A 26,326-nucleotide genomic window follows, 5' to 3' on the forward strand; every position below is an offset into this window, starting at 1 on the left:
AATGTTAAAAAGTGTTTATAGTGATGAAATGTTAAATTGTATTCAGTGTGTTTAAATGGTATGACTGATACAAAGATAGATGTCAGTATATTCGTAATGAACCAAGAAGCGGGCCTCTGTCAACCTCTTGAAATGAGGATAGAATTGCACAAGTTCAGGAAATTGTGCAAGAGATTATTGTTTGACCCTCACAACGAAGGCTAATGAGTTGGATACGATAAGACATGATTTGTCAAATTCTGCATGAAGATTTAGGGTAAAGGAAAGTCCATGCAAAATTTGTTCTGTACAGCCTCACAGATCAGCAGAAGTAACGAAAAGTATCATCATGTGAAAGCTTCATCCAGAATTGTCAAGACAATCATGATTTCTTGGACTGTATTGTCACTGGAGATGAGTGTTGGATAGTAGTAATAGTAATAGTGGCATGTGATGCAAGAAAGCAAGCGTATGAGCTTATGTAGCATCAGCCAAAAAAAAAATTTAAAAAAAAAATAATTCATACAATAATTCCCTCTAAATGTTTGTCTAGTTCCTCCTTACTTAAATTTATTTAACCTATCAACTTCCACAATGACAGGTGGAAGTTTTGTTCCAGCAATTAACCACCTGCTGGCTAAAGAGGTGCCTCCGTAGCCAGGTGGGAAGGAGCAGCAGTGCGTAGCACACGCTTCTTGATCAGACCGGGGTTTGAGCCCGTCACCGCCAAATATGGAGGATGCAGAAAGGTCAGGGAATGACCACCGCATTTCCCGGAGCAATATGGCCTTAGTTGCTAATGCTCCTAAAAACCAAATAACAAACAAAAACATCTTCTTTTCCAAGGTGTAAACTTTCCTCAAAGGAAAAAAATTTCAGTATGTTAGCATGCAATATGATGCAAGAAAGCAAGCTTATATAACATAAGCCAAAAAAAAAAAAAAAAAACCCCTTCCTGCTTCATCCTTCCATTCACTTCAAAAGTTGTCTGGTTCAGCGTTTAATTTATTTAAGCCGTCAGCTTCCATAACGACAAATGGAAGTTTGTTCCAGCAATCAACCACCCGCTGGCTAAAGGCAAATTTCTGCACATCTATTCTACAACTGTCTTTCCTCAATCTGAATTTATGTTCCCCCAGGTGATTAATCTTGGCAAGAGGAAGAATCCCATCAGCATTGAGCCTTCTCAAACCATTCAAGACCTTATAAACCTCAATGAGATCACCTTGCAGGTGCCTAGTCTCCAGATATTGCAATTTGCAGAACTTAAGCCTTTCTTGGTAGCAGCAACACTTTATTCCACTCACTAATCTTGTTGCCCTTCTCTGTACTCGTTCTACACTTGAGTGGACAGAAATCATGGGATACCTACCTAGTAACGGGTAGGTTACCAACTTTTGCCCAGATAAGGGCAGTCACACAGCGAAGCATTGAGTCCACTAGTTCATGAAAGCATTCCACAGGTATTTCCATCAATACTTGCTGCACCATTGTCAATAATTTTGTTGCATTCCTGGGTGGAGGATCCAAAGCTTAACTGGACCTTTCCATATCATCCCAAAGATTCTCAACAGGGTTCATGTCTGGTGAACTGGGAGGCCATTCCATGGTGGTAAAATCTGCAGAACGCTCTTTGAACCATGGCTCTGTGTTGAGGCACATTATCATTATCAACCTGGACCATTCAGAGATGCATCTAGATGTACCAGAGGTCTCAATATGTGCCAGTTGAACATGCCACAGACCATTACCGACCGTCCATCTTCCTGAACAGTTCCTTGTTGACCTGACGGATGCATAACTTCGTGTGGTTTCCACCAGATACACACCATCCTGTCCGCTTGAAATAACTGAAAATAGAATTTGTCAGACCAGGAGACCTATCTCCAGTCATCCAAGTTCCAGTGCTGATGTTCTTTCGCCCAGTTGAGGCATAGAATCCTGTGTCGTGGTATTAGCAATGGGACTCTGGTGGGTAGGGTGGCTTTCATAACCTATTGCAGCTAATGATCGCCTGATGATTTTGGTGGAGACATTTCTGGCAACTCCCTCGTTGAAGTCTGCTGTGATTTGTGCTACTGTCACTCTCCAGTTGGCTGAAACAATGTGAGACAGACCATGACCACCAAATACGGAGGATGCAGAAAGGTTAGGGAATGACCACGGCATATCCCAGGGAGCAATATGGCCTTAGTTGCTAATGCTCCTAAAAACCAAATAACAAACAAACAAACAAACAAACAAACAGCGAGACAGATGTCAACAGCCACATTCATCCGCCACCTTTCTCCACAAACAGTGCTGTCCATGGTGAGGATGTCCGTAAATGGGATATTCCCGACACACTCTCGATACTATTGAACGGGAATAGTGCAATTTCTGTACCACCTCCATGATAAGAGTTACCTATGTGTCGGGCACCCACAGTCATCCCTATTTCGAAGTCGTTTGGTCACTATGTTTATTCATACTGACATCAAATTACCTTATACGTGAATGCAGTGATGCAGTGTACCTGTATACCTGCCAACCATTGGTTTCATCCTCTAGCAAGAGTGGTGACAGTATCGTGTTTTCCAGGAACCAGGTACAGTAGAACCCTGTTAATCTGGACTCCGATGATCCGAATTGGATTTTCAGTAGGGAAAAAAATCCTAACTATTGAAAAAATATATTTCTGTTCACTGACATTTGGGAGGGGGTTTAAAATTTAAAACAGTAAAAAAGATAAGCAGTCGATAACAAAGAACACTGCACGCACAAATTGCAACTAACACGATACGTGCAAATGAGAATGGAGTAACAAGCTACAAAACTTAAAAAATAGGAATGAAGAGAACATTCTGAAAATTTATTTATGTTTTTGATATGATTGAAGATTTCATGGAAGGGGAAACACACTTCACCATAATAACGTAAAAACCCACAGAATTCCAGCTGTCAGTATTATCGCAAATTCAGTAAGATCGTGTTTACTATCTGTTTATAATAGATTGCACTAACAGAAAAGCCTAATAAACAGGGGACTACTAATTGTTTTATGGTTGTGACCTCCAGAAATCCGACTGGACCACGTGGTATAGTCGAGACAATCATAGGGTAATCGCAAGTGCTGGCCTATTCAGTTGACAAGCTACAGCTAGCATTGCCCATGCGTCCCCTTTACCTCAGTTCTTTATTGTGTTTTTATTTATTTATTTATTTTATTATTTTTTTTTTTATGGTTTTGGGTAACAGAAGATGGCAACAAAAAGAAAGTGGTACCATGTCAATGGAACAAAAACTGAATGCACTTTTTTGCATTGATAAGGGGGAAAGTTTAAAAAAGATCGCTCTCAATATAGGGGTGGCAAAACAAACTGTTTCTGATTGGGAAAAAAAATAGGAAAGCAATCAGACTTTTATGCAAAAATGGTGGCCAAAGACAGCTTAGGAAATAGAGCTACCATTAAGCAGGCAAAAAAAATGAAAATTTGAACAAGGTCTTATACATTTGGTTTTGTCAAGAATGAGAGCAAGGGGTTCAGGCCCAATTTCCCTCTTTATTGAAGGATTGGGCTCTCTTTCAGGCCCAGTCCTTCAATCAAGGGCTCTTAGCCTTAACAAAAAGTTAGGAGGTGACCCGTCTTTTACTTTCAAGTTTGGGGTGGTTATCAAGGTGGAAGGAACGTCATGGAATCCGACAGCTCGTAATTACAGGTGAAAGTCTTTTTGGTGATTGTATTGCAAGCAAGGAATTTAAAGTACAGTTTCTCAGGTTTATTAGTGAAGAAAGTTTAGTTCCATCCCAAATTTTTAATGCTGACCAGATTGGTTTATTTTTCAAAATGTTACCCAAAAAACACTTGCATCAGAACTCTTCAACTAAATTGAGTAAGGAAAGAGTGACATTGCTTTTGTGCAGTAACACATCTAGGAATTTAAAGTTACCACTTTAAATATTTTCCTAGTCATAGGAAAATCTGCTAAGCCCCGCACTTTTAAAAATGTGAACTTTAATGCCCTCCCAGCTAAGTACATATGACAAAAATCAGCTTGGATGAGTTTAGCTCTTTTTAATGATTGGTTTTTCATCTGGTTTGTTCCCTTAGTTAAAAAAATATTTAAGGGATCAAGGACTGGAAGAAAAAGCAGTTTTATTCATTGATAATGCTCCACCCCACCCAGCAGAAGAACAACTGAGATCTTTGTAAAATTTTTACCGCCCAATGTTACTTCACTATTACAGCCTATGGATCAAGGAGTTATAGAGGCAGTGAAGCGATGGTACAGAAAGAAGTTGATAATCTCACTGTAAGAACAACAAGAGGCACTTGAAGAAAAATCAAACGTTATGATGAACCTCCTTAAAACTGTCAACATAAAGACAGTCATTCATTTTTCTGCTGCAGCTTGGGACGAAACTGACAAGACTACCCTTATCAAATGCTGGAAAAAACTTTGGCCTGATGTTTCAATAGAAAGATTTGAGGAGGAAATGGATATTTCTTTGGATCCTGATGATAACAAGGACGATAATGATTTTGTTCAGTTATTTCAACATCTGGGGGTTGTTCAGACGTAAAAAATGAAGACATTGCCCCATTGATAATGTATGATAATGATCTTGGACATCAGATCCTCACTGAAGACGACATCATGCAAACATGCTCATCATCATCATTGCAAGCTAATGAAGACGATAACTCCCGTTGATGAAGTGTGTGAGGAAACAACTGACATGAGTCACACTGAAGCAACCGGAATGCTGGAGAAGTTACTGATTTATTTCGAGAGACAGAATGACACATCAGCTGGTGAGCTTCTAATCCCGCAACCTTGAAGCAGTTGCAAGATCGTGCCGCCCAAAAGCGAGTTTCAAAATTAAAGCAAAAAAACATTGAGGACTATTTCAAGTAAACATCTTGAAAATAGTTATTTATTTTGTGTTGTAATATTTTTGTGTAATGTAATGTTCTACATTAAAACTTTATTGCTTTGTACAGTATTTTGTTTACTTACCATATTCTTTTAATTTTTATAATTTTTACTTTAAAATATTGTTTTATTAATTTAATATAAAAATCAATTTAGTTAAAATTTTGTTATTTAGTAACTTTAAATAAAAACTGGTATGTTAAAGATAGTTTCCAGTTAATCTGGACTTTCGCTAAACCAGACAGTGTGGTCCCGTCAAGTACGGTTTAACGGGGTTCTACTGTATCCCATTAATTCTGTCCTCTCAGTGTAAGTAGCTAAACATCTTTCCTAAAATGAAGCCTCTGGACCTATATACAGTATTCAAGGTGTGGCCTGACCATTACCTTATACAAGGGGATAATTGCCTCCATATTCCTTGCTAGGAGAATTCCTATATACCATTGACCAGACCCCGTGAGCTATTCTTACAGCCTGTCTGCACTGCTGAGAAAATTTCATTTCTGACTGCACAACTACCCCCAGGTCTTTTTCATTCTCCACTAACCTGAATGTAGTACTGCACAGTTGGTATGTTATTTTGGGGTTACTGCTACCCATATTCAGTACTTTCCATTTGTCAGTATTAGACTTAAGTTGCCACCTCTCAGCCCATCTGTTCAACTTTTCTAGATCACGTTGCAGTAGCGTACCATCCTCTGTCATTAACAGCCCTACCAACCTTCGTATTGTCTGAAAACTTGAACATTAAGCGTGATATACCTTCATCAATATCATTCATATTTATACAAAACAACGAGTCCAATACTGCGAACCCTGGTGAACTCCACTAATAACATTAGTTCATGAAGAGCAGTGTCCATTGATTACTAATCTGTCTTCTCCCACTCAACCATACTTTTATTGATTGTAGCAACTTGCCCTTAATGCCATACTATGCCAACTTGTACAGTAGTCTTCCATGTGCAACAGTATCAAAAGCTTTCCTGAAATCCAAGTATATAATATAAAAATTATTTTTTGCATCCAGTTCCTTTGTTACCACATCATAGTATCCAATCAAATTGGCCAGACAAGACTTCCCCTTAACAAAGTCATGCTGTGTCTGAACTATAACTTCTGTAGTCTTGTCTAGGTGATCGTGTAGTGTTTACTTAACCAGTGACTCCATTATTTTCCTCGAAACAGAAGTGAAACTAACAGGTCTGTAATTACTTGTCACCTCTCAATCCCCCCTTTGTGAATTTGGGGTATATTTGCATATCTACAGTCTATGGGGACCTCCCCTGAGTCCAAAGATGCCCTCATAATCATGGCTAAGGGCCTGGTTACTTCCTTTGCTGTCTCCTTTAATATAACTGGATAGAACCTATCCACCCCGGGTGCCTTCATTATGTTTAATTTCAGAATTTCTCCTCTACTTTGCTCTCACTTATTACAAAATCATTTAACTCCCTGTTAGAGTTTGATAAGCTTCTGGCCTCCACTTCCCTACAGAATTCTTCATGTGTGAATGTAGATGCAAAATGCTCATTCAGTTTGTCAGCTACCTGAGCAGAATCTTCAACAATCTGATTCATCTCCTTCCTTCCTTACAGTTTACATAAGTAAAGAACTCTTTGCTGTTTTCCTTTGCATCCCTTGCCAAAGATTTCTCATAATCTGCCTTTGCTTGCCTAACCTGCTTTGTGACTTGATTACAGACTATCTTATATTTACCATAGAGATCTGTGTCCCCAATTATTTTTATGCTTACCATGCATTTTTCTTCACCAGTCTCGTTAGTTCATCTGACACCCATTTATGCCTAAACCTTGAACAGTATTTCTTAGTTGGTATGAAAAGCCTAGTATCTTTCAAGATTACTTCCTTGAATGTTTCCCATTTAGAATTTGCTGTTGGTAACATCATCAGTTGGTCCCACAGTATAGAATTTAATAACTGTCTGAGACCACTGTAGCCACCTTTATGAAAGCGAAAACCTTCCCTTTACCCCTGATGGTAGTTACATCTTTGAGTAAATTCCATATTAATACACTGTGTACACTGCCTCCTAGTTGTTGTTTTCTCTAGAGATTCTTAATGCATGAATAATCACTGCTGATAATCAGACCAATAAATCCACAAAAGTCTTGTGAGTTACCAACTCACAAGTTCTAGTCTATATTTGTGAAGTTAAAATCCCCCTTTATACGACAGTCTAATTTATTGGCCCACTCTGTTTCTCTGTACAGCTGTTCATTGTACTCATCAGAGTCATTAGGTCTACAACACACTCCTACTCTCAACTTTGCTTTCCCAGTGCTTATGTCTCTCCAAATTGACTCAACACTGCACTGTCCACCCATGTCAACTGGATACACTTCCTTAGATTTTTTCTTAACTAGCAGCATGACCCCTCCTCCCTCTCTATCCTTTCTGTACACCTTGTACTTCCCAAATTCCAATTCTGCATTCCTTATCTCTAAGTGACACCATCTTGCTGATATTCCAACAATATCTGCCTTTGATGTCTTCACCAACACCTCAAATTCATCAAATTTATTTACTTTATCCTAACGTTGGTGTACATGCAAGTATACATGTACCTATTCTTACTCTTAGTTACCCTAACACAACCCATATATTTACTTGTTCCATGATGACTCCCAGCATCATTCCAATAGAAGCAGTGCAAGAATCACTTTCACCTCTGCCTGTGGCTACTGTTATTCTATTAGTCTGTGAATTCCTCCAAGCTAGCAGTTTTCCGACCCACCTAACACTGTCTCAATAGCATCAGAAAATATTCTTGCACCCTTTCTATTTAAGTGTATCCCATCCCTGTAGAAAAATATCTCATGGTAGCAAGCACAGATCCCGCTGAGAAAATTTCTACACCATGAGTCTTTCACAATCTTTCCAGGGCCAAATTAATCGAAAAGGCTCTCATCATATACTCCGTCCTGTCGTGTCTGCGCAAAAGTGCAGACACTTTCAAATTTAACACTAACTCGCAGCTATTTTTCAACATCAACCTGTACTTGTTAATGATGTTATGTTGAGAGCGTAAAGAACTTAACCACTGAACTTGGACACCTGTGCTGACTCTTTTCTTGAACTTTTAGTATGGTATAAAAAGTGTATTCATTTAGGTGTAGATTACCTTGAATAAAAATAAAACCATTTTTGAGCTTCTTCACTTTGTGTGGGTTTTTTTTTCTTTCAGTGGTCTGGGAACTTCATTTGTCATACCCTATTTTTAAAAATTTTTTTAGAAATATTTATGTATACAATAAACAGAAATATGCACATGCTTGAAATTTTATTTGCTTAACACTTTTAAACTGGAAAAATGGAAGAGAATAAGAGACTGATGTCTCTGTCTTATATCTGAGATACTGTTTTGCAATTTTCAGTATATATATATATATATATCCATTATTTTAAATTAAATAAAACATAAGCCAGTAGTATGGCAAAAACTGTAGAGCGAAAATTAACATAAAAATAACCCAAATAAACAATCGAACGAAAAGAAAGAATAAATATAAATAGTAGCCCAAAAACCCTAATATAATTTCGATCTTTAAATCCAATTAACAAAAACTATACAAATTTTAGGATAATGCCAATTAGTTATTAATTTAGCGGTACCCCCCCCCCCGAGAGGTACCAGTTCCAAAAGACGTGAAATATCACCCAAAGAGTAGAAACAGCCTATCCTATTTGATTTTATTAAATTTACGGTGTTGGGGGAAAAGAAACTGTAATCTTAAATAGTACCATGAATTGAACCAAAAACATGTAAAAAAAGTTTATTACTAATTACTTTGTCACTATAATATGCTTTTGTAATAGCTGAAAATTCCCAAATGGTGTTCTGCGTAACGGTTCCGTGAGGTAAAATAAACTTTTCTTAATTAAATACTGAATGTGTGAGTTTCTGTGAATGAAATTAAATAGGTAGTATATTAAACTACAATGACATTCTGAATGACTTACCGATATATTTTTAAGTGAATTAAGAACCAAACTACTACCAAAAAAATAAATGAAGCTCTAAAATGGCAAAAAAAAAAAAAAAAAAAAAAAACGTTTTAAAAACTGTTCAAAACAATTATTTAGGGTAATGACTTCAAACTTGGATGCTACATATACTTTTTATTTAAAATGTTTAAAATGAATGAGTGATTAATAATGTCTTACCTTTGTCTAATTTCTTTTAATACTTCATATAAAACTGCATTTTTCAGCTATCAGGTAACCTAAAGTTGGAGCAGCAGTTTCTACTGTGAATTTTTTATATTCACAATATTGTCCACTTGCTGAAAGTCATGAGCAGTTATTGAGAGTTCATTTCAGTGAATAGCTCTGCATACTAGTGTTTTCATCATTGCACTTTTACCAAATTGAACAAATGTTTAAATAATCTTTGAAGTTACAATTTTCAAAATCTTTTAAAATTGTATGTGATCTTACTTTCTACTTAACCACGACTTAACAACCTGCTTTGAACTTTTTTTTTTAATAATCACTCACAACATTGCACAGAGTAATGCATGCATTTTACTGGCATCTGGATTATGTGCTAGATCAAAACTACTGATAAATGTATGATTATTTTCTATACATCCAATTTTAACCATGGCTGTTAATTTTTAGGTTTTTCCCCTTTTTTTGTGTGTGTTATTGATAGAGGGACAGTTTTTGCAACCATGGTTCAGATCTCCAGATAAAACTGTTTGTGTGTAGCTGGTTAATGAGTTGTCATAACCCAGAACCAGACTGCCCATTATTGGCCAAGGCCTAAAAGGAAACTTTGGATCTCACCATTTGCTCAAGAATTATTTGTTAACTTTGGGTTCACTGTGTCTTGGGGGTAACATACATAAGCTGGCAACCCGGCTACTGCTCTCTTCCTTTCTGCAGCCAGGTACAGGATCTAATGTGCCCCCCCCCCCATTCTGCTATGTCCTGAGGCTCCCCAGACCAGCACAGCCTCACTCTTTCCTCTCCCAATCTTGTTCTAAGGAGTTTCTTTTCTTTCTTTCTTTTTTTTATTTATCATTATTTATTTATTATTACTTTTTTTACCCTCTCATAGTCAGTCCCAGATTGGGACTTCTCTGGGCTGGAAAGTCCCCCTTCCCCATTCTCTGAAATTTAATTTCTACCTGAGAAATTCTTTCCTTAGGGAGGAAGGCAAGCTAATAGTAGGGGAGGCATTGCCTTCCTGCGGCTAGGGACGAGTGCCTGGAAGTAGTCTTCTGGGTGATTGCAAAAGGCTAAAACCCAACACTACACCACAGAACACACACTAAAGCTCACATTTTATTTATTTTTTTTTCTTTCCTGTCATTCTCCCACGCAGGATGAAATGCTCCTGTGCGGGATGAAAAACTTCCCTCTTCCTCTATCTTCATCCGCATCCGGCACGAGATTTTCTTGTGTGTGATAATTTTTTCTTCTTGTTTTTCTTAATACTGCACGCATATGGCCTAACCTTAACAGAATATGTAAAAATTAACAGGACCAGGAGCCGGAGATGAACTTAGGTTCTAGGAGCCACTCAAACAGAAAATACAAACAATAAAAAATAATAAATACATAAACATCAAAATGCATATTGTGAGATCAAATCCCCTCCCCCATGCTTCCAAAAAAAAAAATTATGATGCTTTGTTAACTCTTGCCTTGGTGTAGCAGCTGCAATAAAACAGTTACAGTGAAGTTATAAACTCTTGGCTCTGGCCATACAGTGTAAAAGTGGAAATTTATTGATTTGCTTATTTAATGATGTTCTTAGAACATAGCTGCCAACTCTCTGGATTTATGACAGAAAAAAAGTAAAACTAATTAAAAGTAGAATTTAAAAAATTCCACAAATTTCTGCCTATTTTTGTGAATGAATTGGCTACCAGCTTTGCTTTGCCTACATTGCAAAATAGAAATGTGGAATAATAGCCATGATGTCCACAATTTGAAATGGCTGCACAATTTGTGCAGCCATTTCATTTTACATATGTGGCGTGAAGCGAATTAACACTATTATTTCAGTAAGGTGCAAAAGAAATGTAAAATTTCAGAAGATATATGCAAGATTTTCTGTGCATTGTAAAATCTGAAAAAGGCAACACGTTTGCCTTGTACAGTATGTAGATGTGATTTTTAAGTTTTGAACAGTGGGGAATGAAATGTAATTAGACATTTGAAAACAAATAACCATAAGGACAACATGCACTAAGTAGATTGAAATACAAAAATAGATATAGCATGCCTTATTGAAGGTGACACGTGCTGAATGTTTATTTGCATTGTTTATAATAGAACATAATCCTCCTTTGAGTTATGCTAATTGTGCAGGTATGTTGTTCAGAAATGTTTTCCAATAGTAAAATAGCAAAAAAAAAATAAATAAAATAAGGTTGTGGAAAAACAGAAAAGGCAGACAATTTTTACTGAAATTGCACAGAGGGAAAGAAGAGATAGTGATAGCTCTGAAAAATGTGCCATTTTTGATTACTGCACATGGCAGTAATCAAAGCGATAATTAAAAACTTATCCATTTGCTGGAGCTGAAAATTCTTTGCCTACACGTGCTTCACCTCATTCTGCAAATTGACTAACCTTATCTGTGACCTTCAAAAGTCCTGTAAACCAATGAGGTGCTAGTGGGGGAGCAAGATCTTTAGTAGCTCATATTTTTGTGCTTCATGCAGTACAGTAGTTTTAATTTGTCAGAAATTTGTGGCCTTCATGAAATAAGTACAAGGCAGATGAGGTGTTTGTACATCATTGAATTCAAATTGAAGATGTTAAATTATGCCAAAGAACATATAAACATGGTAGCTGAAAGACATTTTGGTCATCCAGCAATTCAGAAAATGTAAGTATATATATATATATCCCCCCCCCCACACACACAGTTCTCCTAAAATCTAAGTGCATCTTATGGTCTGGTATGGCCCGTCATCTAGCGAATGCAGTAATTAAAGTTGACCAATTAAAATAGTTCACTACAGTAAACCCCTGCTATTCACGGGGGTTACGTTCCTGAGAAATGCCGCGAATACTGAGTTATGGCTCCCATAATAATAAAGGGGTTCCATTCCAAAGTATGAAATACTATATACAGTCAATTCCGGTTATTTGGGGCACATCGGGACTAGTGCACTTTGGCCCGATTAAGCGGCTGCCCCAATTATCCGAAGTTTCACGTAAATAGTTAAAAATACAATGCCTCACTTTACAATTGGTTCGCTGTACAATTAAATCACGTTACGCTGGAGTCACCATAGTAAAGTACTGTTCACTATGCGATGTGTAATAAACGCCGGTTATTGTGATCACTAATACTCAAGATTTCTAAGAGATACAAGCTAAAGATTATAATGATTTATGCACCAACATCGAGCCATGATGATGAAGAGGTTGAAGAAATGTATACAGAAATGGAGAGTCTTCTAGATGAGCAGAAAACCCACTACACTATTATTATGGGAGACTTCAATGCTAAGGTTGGAAAAAGACAAAACAGCGCAGAAAGGAGAACAATAGGAAATTTTGGAATTGGTGAAAGAAATGAAAGAGGTGAAAGACTTGTGGAATTTGCAGAATCTCAAGGATTGTCAGTAATGAACACTTTTTTCAAGAAAAGGGTGAACAGAAAGTGGACATGGAAGAGTTCAAATGGATTAACTACTAATGAAATCGACTTCATCCTCACTAACAGAAGATATATTGTGAATGATGTTACTGTCCTGAATAAGGTAAATGTTGGAAGTGATCACAGAATGGTAAGATGTACACTTGATATAGATGTAGGAAAGGAAAGGAAAAAACTGACCCGAGTAAATAATACAAAGGTCTTTGAGATAACAGAAGAGGAGAAAAAGCAGTATGTACTGGAACTTAAGAACAAGTATGAGCTTCTGCAGACTGCTGAGGACCAAGATATCGACGAGGAATATTACAACTTTTTGAAAGTGATAAAGCCCAAGAAACCTATAGGGAAAAAGAAATCCAAAGAAGAAAAAATTAGTCAAGAAACACTTGTCATGATGAACCGAAGACGACAAATGAAAAGCAAGAAAAACACTGACAGGGAGAAAATTGAGTATACTGAGTTATGCAAAGCCATTAGAAAGAGACTCAGAGAGGACATAAGAAGATTTAACGCAAGAAAAGTAGAACAAGCATTAAGGGAAAACAAAGGAATTAAATCAGCAGCCATGAGCAGTAATACAGAAAGACAAATGATACTGAAACTGAAGAATAGCGAGGGTGTACTTATAAACAGCAGAGAAGGCATAATTCAAATAGCAGAAGACTACTATAGAGAATTATACAAGGAGCAGGGGAATGATGCCAGCAGTGGGGAAGATGGATTGCAAAGTAGCAACACATACGACATACCCAATATTCTTCCTGATGAGGTAGAACATGCATTGAAGAAAATGAAGAATCAGAAAGCCCCGGGGGAAGATGAAGTTACTGTAGAGTTGTTAAAATTGGGAGGAAGAGACATAACACAAAAACTGGCAAGGCTCTTCACAAAGTGCATTAGAAAAGGTGTGACACCTAAGCAGTGGAATAATGCAATCATAGTTTTGCTGCATAAGAAAGGAGATAAATCAGAAATTGGAAATTATAGACCAATTAGCTTGCTATCCCACATCTACAAGTTGTTCACAAGGGTCATTACTAACAGATTAGACAGAATACTTGATGAGAATCAACTGAAAGAGCAAGCTGGCTTTAGGACAGGATTCTCAACTATGGATCACCTTCATGTAATATCACAGCTAATGGAGAAAGCAAATGAATATAAAACACCATTATGCCTGGCATTTGTGGATTATGAAAAGGCATTTGACTCCATACAGCATAAGGCAATGTTTCGGGCACTGGAAAGACAAGGCATTGATACCCCATATATTATGATTTTGAAGAAAATATATGAGAGTGCTACCTCCTTTATTAGACTAGATAAAGACAGTAGGAAATTTAAAATTGAGAAAGGAGTTCGACAAGGAGACACAATATCTCCGAAGCTGTTTACTGCTGCCCTTGAGGAAGCTTTCAGAAGATTAGACTGGTCGCAGAAAGGAGTCAATGTGAACGGAGAGTACCTAAACCATTTACGATTTGCAGATGACATTGTGGTCATTAGCCACGATCCCAACGAATTAGAGGAAAATCTTAATCAGTTATGCACAGCTAGTAAGGATTTTGGACTAAAGATGAATATGGCTAAAACAAAAGTAATGATGAACAAGTATGCCACAGAAAGGGAAATAAAGATTGAAGGAGCAGTAATTGAAAAGGTGGAGTCATATACTTATCTGGGACAAGTTATTAGTTGTAATAATGATAAATGGCTGGAAGTCAAGAGAAGAATAAATTTTGGATGGATAGCATTCAGGAAATATAGTCACATACTGAAGAGCAATATCCCAGTTTGTCTGAAACGTAAAATAATGAACCAATGTATACTCCCCACCATGACTTATGGAAGTGAAACCTGGGCACTCACCAAAAGAATGGAAGAGAAGCTGAGAACTACACAGCGAAGAATGGAACGAATCATATTGGGAATCAGACTGTTAGATAAGAAGAGAAACACATGGATTAGGCAACAAACTCAAGTAAAGGACATTCTTATCAAAACTAAAGAACTAAAATGGGCCTGGGCAGGACACATAGCTCGAAGACATGATGGACAGATGGACTAAGAAAATAACAGAATGGTATCCAAGAGGAGCTAGAAGAAAACCTGGAAGACAAAGGCGGAGATGGATAGATGAAATTCATGAGTTTGTGGGTAGTAAATGGATGGCCAGTGCTCAAAACAGAAGGAACTGGAAAGTGGCTGGAGAGGCCTTCATCCTGCAGTGGATTGAAAATGGCTGATGATGATGATGATGATTGTGATCACGTTTGTGAATTGAATTTTAATTCAATTAAAAAGCGATTCTAATTAGCGAAAATGCAAGGAATATTATCCACAGGCTATAAAAGTAAAGATATATTAAGCACAAATTTACCCTTTATTACCTTACCAATTAAAAAATTAAATGATGCGTGAAATTCAGAAGAATATACGTGATAATCAGAATAATTAATACGTACTAGTTGACATTTCTGTTCACTGACATTTGTGGGCGGGGGGGATTAAAATTCAAAACAGTAAAAAGATAAGCAATCAGTAACAAAGAACACAGAATGCACAAATTGCAAGTAACACAATACGCGCAAGTGAGAATGGAGTAACAAATTATGAAGCTTTAAAAATAGGAATGAAGAGAAGATTCTGAAAATTATTTTTTTTATATGATTGAAGATTCCATGGAAGTGTAAACACATTTTACCATAATAACCCACAGAATTCCAGCTGTCGGTATTATCGCATATTCAATAAGATCGAGTTTACTATCAGTTTATGATAGATTTCACTAACACAAAAGCCCAATAAACAGGTGACTGCTAATTGTTTTATGGTTGTGACCTCCAAAAATTTGAACTACGTTGTATGGAGACAATCGTAGGGTAATTTCCAATGCTGCGGTCTCCTGCCCCGATTAAACGGCATTTTGTCCCAATTAAGCGAAGTAAACCCTGGCTATTTTCTCGATTGGGTTCTGTTTTTTAAGATTTGCCTCAAATAAACGGCTGCCCCGATTAACCGGTGGCCCAAATAACCGGAATCCACTGTATAAGAAAAACTAGTCTAAAATTTTGTCTATGTATGTATTATATGTATCTTCATAATATGACTATGTACATAGACAGTATATAGTGAAATGCAAGCATATGGCATCGAAATGAAAATAAGAAACAGTTTGATATTAAATGTAATATTTATTAGAAATTTCAAACCAGCGCCTTTGCTAACTAAAAAACTTATCCCTCCAGTGCTATCACCAGTTTCGCTAAAGTGTTGATAAAGGTGTTTTGCCTTTTCACGAAAGATGAGTGAACTTAAGGGAATTTTATTTTGAGTTCGATCTTCTATCCACAGATATAAAGCCTTTTCCATTTTTTCTACTTTAACATCACGAGTTACAGAGCAAATTTTTGAAGCAGTTAGTGCGTTTTCACGGACTCTACAGCGGATTTTTTGTTCCGATTTCTTGATTGATCGTACCGTTGACTCATTGATTTTATAATGTTTTGCCACTGAGGAGACACTTTCACCATTAGAAAATTTATCCAATAACTCAATTTTATTCGCTAATGTCATCACCTTCTTTGATCTTTTCACATTTCCCTTGTTATTTGTAGCCATATTTTTGTACAGGTTAGAAAGAACTTGTCCACAATGAAGTCACTTTCTTCCATTAACACACTCGAAAAAGTCTGTTTTACACTGCAAAACGGTAGATTTATCATTTTTGTAAGTAAATCAATTTATAAATTGATAAATTTATTCAATTTATAAGCATATAAATTAAAAGCAAACAACGAAACCTTCCATGACAAGCTCATAACACATACTGAACAAGGATTAGCGAGAAACATCCGCGCTCGCGATTTTGTCACCCCTCTTCCCCACCCACTGAGCACTGTTTTGACCGGGAAAGATAATTTTAGCCACGCCCGTGTATTTTTATGGCGGAAAATGTTCACGGCGCTTTAAAATTCACATTTTTTTAGGTTTCATTTTATATTAAATCAGCGACCGCGAATACAGATACCGCAAATAGCGGGGTTTACTGTATTTTGTTTTTATGGCAAAAAAATCAAATAAAATAAAATAGAATGATATAAACAAAAATTGTATATTTAGCTCGTAACTAGGATTGGACCTACAAGATTAGGATTGGTAAGCCTTCACAATAGCCACAAGGACTGATACCAGCTGTGGAACTACAACTGATGAGAGGAAATAAGGCAAACCTAGTTCAGCCATGTGGGATTGCACTGCTTGGTAATTTTGCTTCAGTGAAGGAATACTTTATCCTTGTAAAGTTTAAATTTAATCATGCACTCCCCTTATATGTTTAACAAGGTGATGTCATATTTTCCTTATTCACATTCATTGTCATCAGAAACTTTCATACATCTCTTGCATTTTAATTTGAATTTATTTTGGTAACTTGTAGAGTGGGCACCCAGAATTTTATAAGATTATTTAAGATGATCAAATATTTTATAGTTTATGATGATTTTTTACATTTCCTTTTTTTTTATTTTATTTTTTTTATTTTTTTTATTTGTCATAGGGTAAAAAAGGTGGAAACTACCCCAAAATATTTTTAGGTGGCCTGCCTCCCACATGTACAGAAACAGATATTCGGGGATTTTTTACAAAATACGGCAAAGTAAGTACTAGAAGAATTTTGAATTATTCATGTCATACCACAGAATTATTCTTATTATATATTTCATGCATATGTGCTTTGGTTTTTATTCTTGTCATTGGTTTTTTTTTTCTTTTTCTCTCCACTCTTTTTTGTGTTCATTATATTTACACTTAGTCTCTTTTGCATATTTGTCTTTACATTTTATCATTTGGCTCTCTCAGTTGCTTTCTTTTCAGATTGACAAGAATTTTGAAATTTGAATATATGAGTATTGAATATAATAAGAGCCCTTTTTGCTCATTTGGTATTTTGTATGCATTTTTAATATCTTTTGATAGCCACCTTTGAAAAACTGAGATATCCAAGAGGCTTTTGAATGCTGAATCTTCATCTCCCCCCCATCTGAAATCAGTAGTGGAAATACACTATTGCATTCCTAGGCATTATTTTTTATCTAAACATGGTATAACCAGTTGAAGCTTGGAATTCTTAAAAGGCTTCTTCACTCAGGGCCATAGCTAGCCAATTTCAGGTGTGTGTGTGGGGGGGTGAGTAGCTTCCACAATATGCCAATCAGTCTGTAAGGATACAATTGTACAGACAAGATGCAAATGCACTATGGCCTGAATAGTGCAAAAATTTTCTAAGAACAAGAACAGTATATAAAACAAATTTGGTAAAACATGGAACTTATTCAAATATTTTAAAATTTGTTTTCAGCCAGTGAATGATCTCTTGTATATTTACGCAAAATAATTATTCTAAATATGAAATGTTTAAAATTATAGTCTGTAGATTCCTTCAAAACACTACATTTTAACTGAGATGTTAACAAACATGAAATAAGTCTGTAGTGTTTCTGTACTGTTAGTACTGGCAATACTGTTTAATTTGTATATATATGTATGTAAGTTGTTTTGATTTTACAGGTGATTGATGTTGTAATCATGTATGACCAAGAAAAGAAAAGATCAAGAGGTAAGTATTGCATAAATATTTTTTGCTAATTTTAACAGAGGTTAACTAAGCTCATTAAAACTAAGACTATCTTGGTTAAGATAAAATTTTTAAATTTGTGTTAAATTTTATAGAAATATATATATATATATGTATGTATATATATTATATGTATGTGTATATATATATATATATATAGAAATTAGAATACAAAAGTTGAAAAGAGATAAATATTGGCCTAAACAGGCAGTTTAGAAAGTAAAGTATGTATTTAAGTGCCCCTTTGAAACCATGTAAAATACAGTTTGGACTTGTTATAATATATCATCATGATTGTCTAAATGCAGCATCATTGGTTTGCTAATTACTAGTTGATGTCCTTGAATTCCTAGAGGGGAGAAGTAGTTCTAAATCCTTTCTCCCTCCCTCCCTCCCTCGGCTCTTCCCACTTTGGCTTGAAAGCAAAGAGTGTAAGCCAGATACTGACATTTTTTATTCCCCCCCCCAAATGAAAGTTCATTTTTTAATTAAATTTTTTTAAAATTGTTTCATTTGTTATGCATGCTGAGATATTTATTTGAAGTAATAATTAATGAGCAGTTATAGTTAGGGTGACCGTATAATTTTTTCAGAAAATCATGACTGATCTATATAATGGGGAATAAGCTGGCATGAACAAATGTGAAACAATTTAAATACATTAGCCCATGGATTTTCTTGCGATGTCACTTTATCTCTGCTGTTTTAAGTTTACAACTATATATTTATTTTTGTGATACAAAATTCATTGTCAAAGGTCAGGCTTGGCATTAGTTTTATGATATTAGACTTGTCTTTTGGAAGCTCACAAACATAACAGATTTATTTCATTGCTCCTTTCACATCCAGAGGAAACAGGTACCTGATTGTTTTGAATTATTTTAATACAGAAGGGTTGCATTTTTAGAGATTTGGATTTTGTTAAAAAGAGCTCCAAAATTCACATAAACGTAACATACTTTAAATTTGTGTTGGATTATTTAAGTGTAGTGCATTTCAGAAATAAGAAAATGTGAGTTTTCAAGTTCTTTATATTATATTTGTTATACAGTCAATGATATACTTTTTCAAGATTCTTTTCCATCTTACAGATAATTCTTGCAAATGTGTAGCAGGAATACAACTTAAATGTTGGATCAGCGTACAGAAAAGTATAGTACAACATCAGAAATCTGACACCACTTTTTAGGCACATTAGAATACGTGCATGATATGCATGTTATCTTTACCATGTCTGTTTGCACATCCACATGTAACAGGTTGACTCCCAGTAGACAGATTTTCATGGAATTTTATATTTGGCCATTTTAAAAAAGATTTGTTGAGCCTTTTCAAATTTCTTTAAAATGGACCAATAGAAATCTTATTATTTCTTTGTCCATCTGTTTGCATGTAATAACTCAACCCCCAGTGGATGGATTTTTATAAAATTTTATATTTGGGCCTTTTAGAAAGGCCCTTCACAAATTTCATTAAAGTCAGACCTCTAGAAATCTAGCAGTTATTTATTTATTTTTCATATACATTACATAGGCTATCCATGTATTGTATATTTTAGTAGCTAAAGCATTGTATTGGATATTGTTTGTTGCCATGCTTCTAGTTGGAGGAATAATGGGCAATATGGCAATTTTCTGGAAATTTTCTTGGTTCACACATAAAAGTAGTTTCTATTTGCCCCTTCCCCCTTTGTTTAAATCATGAATTATTTCTATTTGGTAATGCACCTGAACTGTAACACTTAACGTACATTAACTAACTTGTTGAATATTTCTCTGAGGGGAGTCAATAACACAAGAGAAGATAGGAAATAGGCAGGCCAGAACAATTTAAAAAAAAAACAACACTCAACAACAACATGGGTGCCAAATTTATGCATTACGTTCCATTAATAATTCTCAAACACCAGTTTTTTTCTGTTATACATGTTTCTTAGACTGCATGTCACTGTTACTATATATTTGCAAGGTATAAAGTCATTCAATTTGCAAAACTTTCAATACTAGTTCAGGCTGTAGTACAATAGTATGTATTTGGTTTTTAAGGAAATTCAATTGCTGAAATCACATTGCACTAACTTATACTTCATATTAAAAAAAAAAAAAAAAAAAAAATGGACAATCACAACATCCATATTGCAGGCAGCATTTTAACCTGTGACATTTATCTATCAGGCAAGTATCTTACCTACTGGACTAATCTGGCAGTAGGGTTAACATTTTTGATTAATGGTGGTGACTATCATTGTCTGGAGATTATAGAGATAAGAGCTAGTCTGTTATCTAACAAAAGTAAATTGCCCCTGAATGCTTAGGCTATAGGCATAACATTCAAAATCTGGAATTTTAAGAAATCTAGCACATGCTGGGTCCTGGAGATCTTCAATTTGAGGTTCTGTCATAGATGCAGAGAAACTAAATAATAAACTATGAGAGTGAATAGGTGTGTAGTGCAAAGACAACTTGTGGATAATCAAATCAACCAGCATATAATGAAAACTGAATAGGAATGGATGTTTATACACAGAGTTGGCTTTGCATTAGCAACCCCCCCCCCCCCCCCTGTGTAGAAATGGACTCGCCTGTAGTACTGGTAAAGGCTCAGTCAGGAATGGTTGATATAAGAGCGTAGTTCCCACTTGTCACAGTCATTTTTTGAGTTTTTGTTACTGAAATATTTACAAATTCAAATGTGGAGGCAAGACGTACAGGTGCCAGTATCTCAACAACGGCCAACATGGTTAAGTGCTCCCTTTCTGTTGTATCACCAGTCTTTTGTAACTGGTTCAATAGTTGTTGAACAACCAGCCAAAAGTCACATGGGACAGCCATGTGTGATCTATGTTCACGGGGTGTGTTGTATCTTGTCTCTTAACACAGCAGTGATGCAGCACAGTAGCCAGTCTAACTACACAGTACAACATAGGAATAGCAAGACCAGTATCCACATGGACAGTGTGCCAACATTAGCTTGTATAAGCTATGGCAGTTGATGGCTATTACTGGTACTCATGCTTACTGTGAGACACAAGAAACTGCACCTTGCATAGGCATGTCAGCACCAACACTGTACCACCAACATGTGGATATCTGTCACCTGGTCTGATAAATCCCATTTCCAACTCTCGTGCTGATGGGCATATCTGCATTTGGAGAATGCAATGTGAGGCCATGGCACCTGGATGAGCTAGTAGTGTTCTGGAGGCATTGGTGTTATTGTTTGGAACTGTTTTTGTGACATGCCCTGGGTCCTCTGATCGCTGTTAATCAACAGCGCAATGAAAACAAACGCCTCCCTTCTATCATCATTAGCCAAGTACACTGTGATGACAGCATATCCTTACAACTTTGGCATCTATCAACAGTGTACCATGCCACAAGGGCCGGCAGGTTGCTAACTGGCTTCAGGAACATAACAGTGAACTCTGGCCTCCCAACCCGCCCTATCTGAACCCCATTGAGCATGTTTGGGACCTAATGGAAAAGGACATTTGAAGCTATGACGATCCACCTGACCATGCAAGCATTACTGGACACACTGTGCAGTGCATGGGTAGTCCTACCACAGGATACCATGTAACACGTGGAGTCCATTCCAATATACGTATGGGCTGTATTATGGGGTAAAGGTGGCCCCACGGGGTATTATTAAGTAGGTGTTGCTAATGCAAAACCATCTCTCTCTCTGTGGGGATCAAGTGAAAGGTAGAAAAATATAACAGACCAGTAACTCTATGAGATGAAATGTTGTAAATGGTTATTAACCATGTTATTTCATATATATTCTGTATCTTGTGCATTCTTCTAATGCTTTGTTACAATGTCTAATCTTGACAAATGTGTTGAACATCAAAATGCTGTATAATAGATAAGTCATCATGACTACTACAGTCCCCTGATGAAGATAGGTTATGCTTACTTATTCTAATATACTGGTTATTATGGTGTTCTTGGCCTGCCCAGTTTTAAATTTGATTTTCTTGCTAAATATATATATATTTCTAGATGTACCCGACGTAACATATGCCATCTTTCTGATTATGGCGTAAATAGTTTAATCTAGATCCTTCAGTCATCACCATTCTTGTTTAGCGATGATATAATTTTACGGCAGTCACCTGTGGGATATATGCATATGTCTCTATTTGCAGGTGGTTGACTGTCTTCTTCAACAAATATTGCAGCAACCTCCATTTTGGATGTAGGTACATTATATTGTCTCTTAACCATCTCGTCCAATTGTTGCATTACTTCGGCCACACACCCTTGGTTTGATTGTTTTTCAAGCCGTTTTGTTGTTGTTGCTTCAGCAGAATCGAAAATATAAAGTTGTTCATTTCCTGGCTTATTTGCCTCATTTGACTATAGCAGTGAGACCAAATGGTAAATCTGGCCATGTATTCTAAAACAGTATGGACCATTTCCCGGCAGTGATTTAATCTCTGCGCCCATTGATGTGAATGCCATTGCTGAGAGCCGACCGGGCTAGCCGAGTGGGTAAAGTACCTGCCCGGCAACCCAAAGGTCGCGGGTTCGATTCCCGCCTCGGGCTTGGATCAAAGTACTGCAAAAACCTTGGGAGGTGCAATATGGCCACAGAAGCCGATGCGCCAACAACTACCAAATCAAAAAAAAAAAAAAAAAAGCCATTGCTGAGTTGTAATGTTGGATATGTTCTCTGTAGTAATTTGCTTCACGTGTATCCCGTGTAAGCAGCTCTTGTAATAAAGTGGGTGTCTCAGACAGTGGGTCAAGTAAAGCCTTTCCATCATGACAGCATTTAGTGTATTTATTCGATGTGTTTAACTCTTGTCCCCAATACCTTGTATTACAATACTCAGTTTTAACACACATTCCCTATGTCATGCTCTTCCACATTAATTACAGCTTGTTGATTATTCACATCTGGTACTTCTATTTAATTAGTCCTACGGTGTTTCACCCATCTTCCTAGTCATAGAGTCTGGTTTACATCTCTTAGTGTAATAGATCTCTCCTCTAATGTTTCAGCCATTTTTACACTTCATAAAACTTAGAATGGTTTATTAAAATTGAAGGCAGATAAAAAAAAACATACATAAATAGCTTTCAGGCATAGGTTACCTTTCTTCAGTCGAAAAACGTTAGTACAAAAACTCATTTACACTTTGATTTATTCAACTTTATATTAATTTAGCTACACACACACACACACACACACACACACACACACACACACACACACACACACACACACACGCACACACACGCACACACACACAATGGTGTTCCCGCATGTGGCTTCAGAGTTATTTTATATTTTAACAGCAAAATACAAATTATGAAACAACACATTTGTTCAAAATGAACAGTTCCCAATGATATGTTTATAAAACTTGTGTAATTTGTATCATTGCATGACAGTTGCCAGCTGTGTTGCTTTCTTATTGTGAGAGAAATATCATATATCCCATTATGTTTTCTTAAAAAAATTTGAGAACTTATCTTACAAATATATATAATTATAATCCAGATATATTTGCATATTATACTTTAATACATCTTTGATGCTCCCTCACCTGAGCAGTCTACTTCCAGGATATGATCAGACATCAGAATAACTTAAAAATTTGATATAGTGTGGTCACCCTAATTATAGCCTTGGTTTTCATCATTACCCTCTACATTCCCTCCCCCCCCCTTCATGGGAGATTTTAGAAGGCATATAGGTGCTATCATTTCTTAAATTGTTATATATATATATATATATATATATGAAGACTTGTTTGAAATGTTTTTCTTTGAATATTCAGTGCCAAGGATCTAGCTGGGAATATGCTTTGACTGTATTATAACCAGTCAGTTTTTATAGCTAATGGATATTGTTTATGTACATTCTGTACTTAAGGCCACAGGAAAAATAGCCCATTATTTAACTCACTGTTTATTTTTTAATTTATTATTTTAAATTACATATCTCCTTTTTAGCTGTCAGTGGTGTGAATAACAGTGTAGTAACTGCTGTAGCAGAATATCCCATTTCAGTTTTTGTACTCTATTGCCCTTCCAGTTATTATTCTTAATTCTTCAGTTGGGAGTAGTACTTTTTACTTGTAGCAGTATATATATATATATATATATATATATATATCTATTTTCAGAATATGGATTAAAATATTGGAAAGCTCTCTGCTCTGGTAGTCTTATTTGTAGACTAAATCACTTGAGTTAGTGAATTGGACCATACCAAATGAATATTTCTACATGGAAAACCGTTTCACAGAGTTGTGAAGCATCATGCCGTGCCTTCTTATAACAAGTTCTTACTGTATTAAGTTGTATTCTTGTTAATAATGGAATTCATGTAGTTTTGTTCTTTACTTATAGGTTCCTGCTAAGTGCTGTTTTACCATGGTATGACACAAACTCCTGTGCTCATCCTGGTTTAAGAGCAAATTTAATATTTCAAAGTAATATTAAAAATATTGGGAATGTATAATTTATTGCCTTATTAAATTTAATATTAAATGAAACTTTTTAAAGTAATTTTTGGGGGTAACAAAAAAAAACATTTTTGTTCTTTGAAGATATTTTTATTTTGTCACAGTGGTTTGTGTCATTACTTTGAAGACTAAATAGATAAGATTGTGCTTCCTTCGTCATTTGACGTTAGGCTTTGGATTTTTGTCATTCGAGTCCGAAGACAGCGTCGATCAAGTTTGTGCAGAACATTTTGTGACCTTCAGCGGCAAGCAGGTGGAGTGTTGACTATTTGTAATTTCCTTTTTTTCTTTGAAAATTTTTTGCCGTTGTCTTTCTCTCATGCTTGGACTCGAAAAAAAATGCCTCCAGGACTGTCAAGGGGTTAGTTAAGAAAGTATTTAATATAGTAATTAGGTATTTTCATTGTTTTAGATGATAAGTCCTAGTTAAAAACATAAGTATGTTTTCATAAAAATTACTTTTGAAATTAGTCTATGAAAACATATCTTAAGCTAAAATATAAGAAGCATGAGAGACTAAAGTGGTGAATCATTTTGTAAATGCTGAAATAGTTTTTTTTTTTTATTATTATTATTATTATTAAAATGTTATTTTGTGAAATGGAATTATTTTCAAAATATCTAGTTTCAGCATTTACATTGTAAAATCATCTGGAGATGAATAGTGAAATAAATGAGCTCTCTTTGATGATTTTAGGAAGTTCTTACCAGAAGAATAGATTTTTTTTTTATGAATTTTTTTCTTTTTATATCTTGTTTTGCTGTACTTAATGATTTGACTTTCACCCACTTATTATAGATGGTAAAATTTGCAACTGGATCAGCCCTTGTATACATGATACAAATAGGTTTAAAAAAGTTGAGTAATGAGATTGATGCTAATATTTTGAACAGTCTTTAATTCTTTAAACACGTGCGCACGCACACACACATAAACAGTAGAAGCTTGATTATCCATGCCTTGATCAGCTGTGTTCTCCCCCCCCCCCATATTTATAACTTTTTTGCCTTGACATATTGTTATTTATGTTTTCTTAGATTCTAGCAGATTATTGAATGTTAGCTTCCCACAGTAGTGATTACACTGTTTATTTGTATTTATAAAATAAATATACTGTAGTTCTACAAATTCCTGAATTTCTCCTTCCTACACTTAGATTATTTTGATTGAAATAGTGGTAATGGGTCAGACTTTTTTTCTATTCAGTATGTTTTCATTAGAAAATGTCAACAAAACAATTGTCATTTTATATTTACAGAATAGAGCCAATATATGTGAGAACAGTTTAGAAAAAAAAAGTTATATCAAATTACTTCCTGAAAGTTAATTTCATCTTCTGTTCTTGTTTTAAAAAATGTGAAATTAAATTATACACACACGAATAATTTTCTCTTATAGGAAAATATATATAGAGTACTGTATGTGCAAATCATGCATTTCCTGCATATAAATAGCATTTTTTAATTAACGGGGTGTTTTTCTTACTTTCAGGGTTCAGAAATCATGTATATACTTTCAAAATAATTTTAAAATAAAATTAAGTGATGAAACCGGTCATAAAGATGTTTAAAGCCTATGAAACTCCACTGAATTTCCCACAATAAACATATATTAAAATCACCTTATATTCTTTAAATTTTATAATAAGCAGTGTGCGTATAATTC

General features: G+C 35.6%; 1 protein-coding gene across 2 annotated transcripts in view; it reads left to right on the plus strand.

Annotated features, from left to right (window-relative positions):
- Positions 1 to 26,326, plus strand: part of LOC150090584 (uncharacterized) — a 168,321-nt gene that overhangs the window by 43,015 nt on the left and 98,980 nt on the right. For both annotated transcript variants that reach the window (XM_090378868.1, XM_090378876.1), the window contains exons 5-7: positions 17,103 to 17,201; positions 18,113 to 18,161; positions 24,831 to 24,913. In XM_090378868.1, coding sequence (XP_090234994.1) covers positions 17,103 to 17,201; positions 18,113 to 18,161; positions 24,831 to 24,913 — 231 coding nt within the window. The remainder of the gene's footprint in view (positions 1 to 17,102; positions 17,202 to 18,112; positions 18,162 to 24,830; positions 24,914 to 26,326) is intronic.

This window comes from Mastigoproctus giganteus, chromosome 1 (assembly GCF_048544385.1).
Source record: "Mastigoproctus giganteus isolate SK-2022 chromosome 1, ASM4854438v1, whole genome shotgun sequence".
NCBI classification, from domain to species: Eukaryota; Metazoa; Arthropoda; class Arachnida; order Uropygi; family Thelyphonidae; genus Mastigoproctus; species Mastigoproctus giganteus.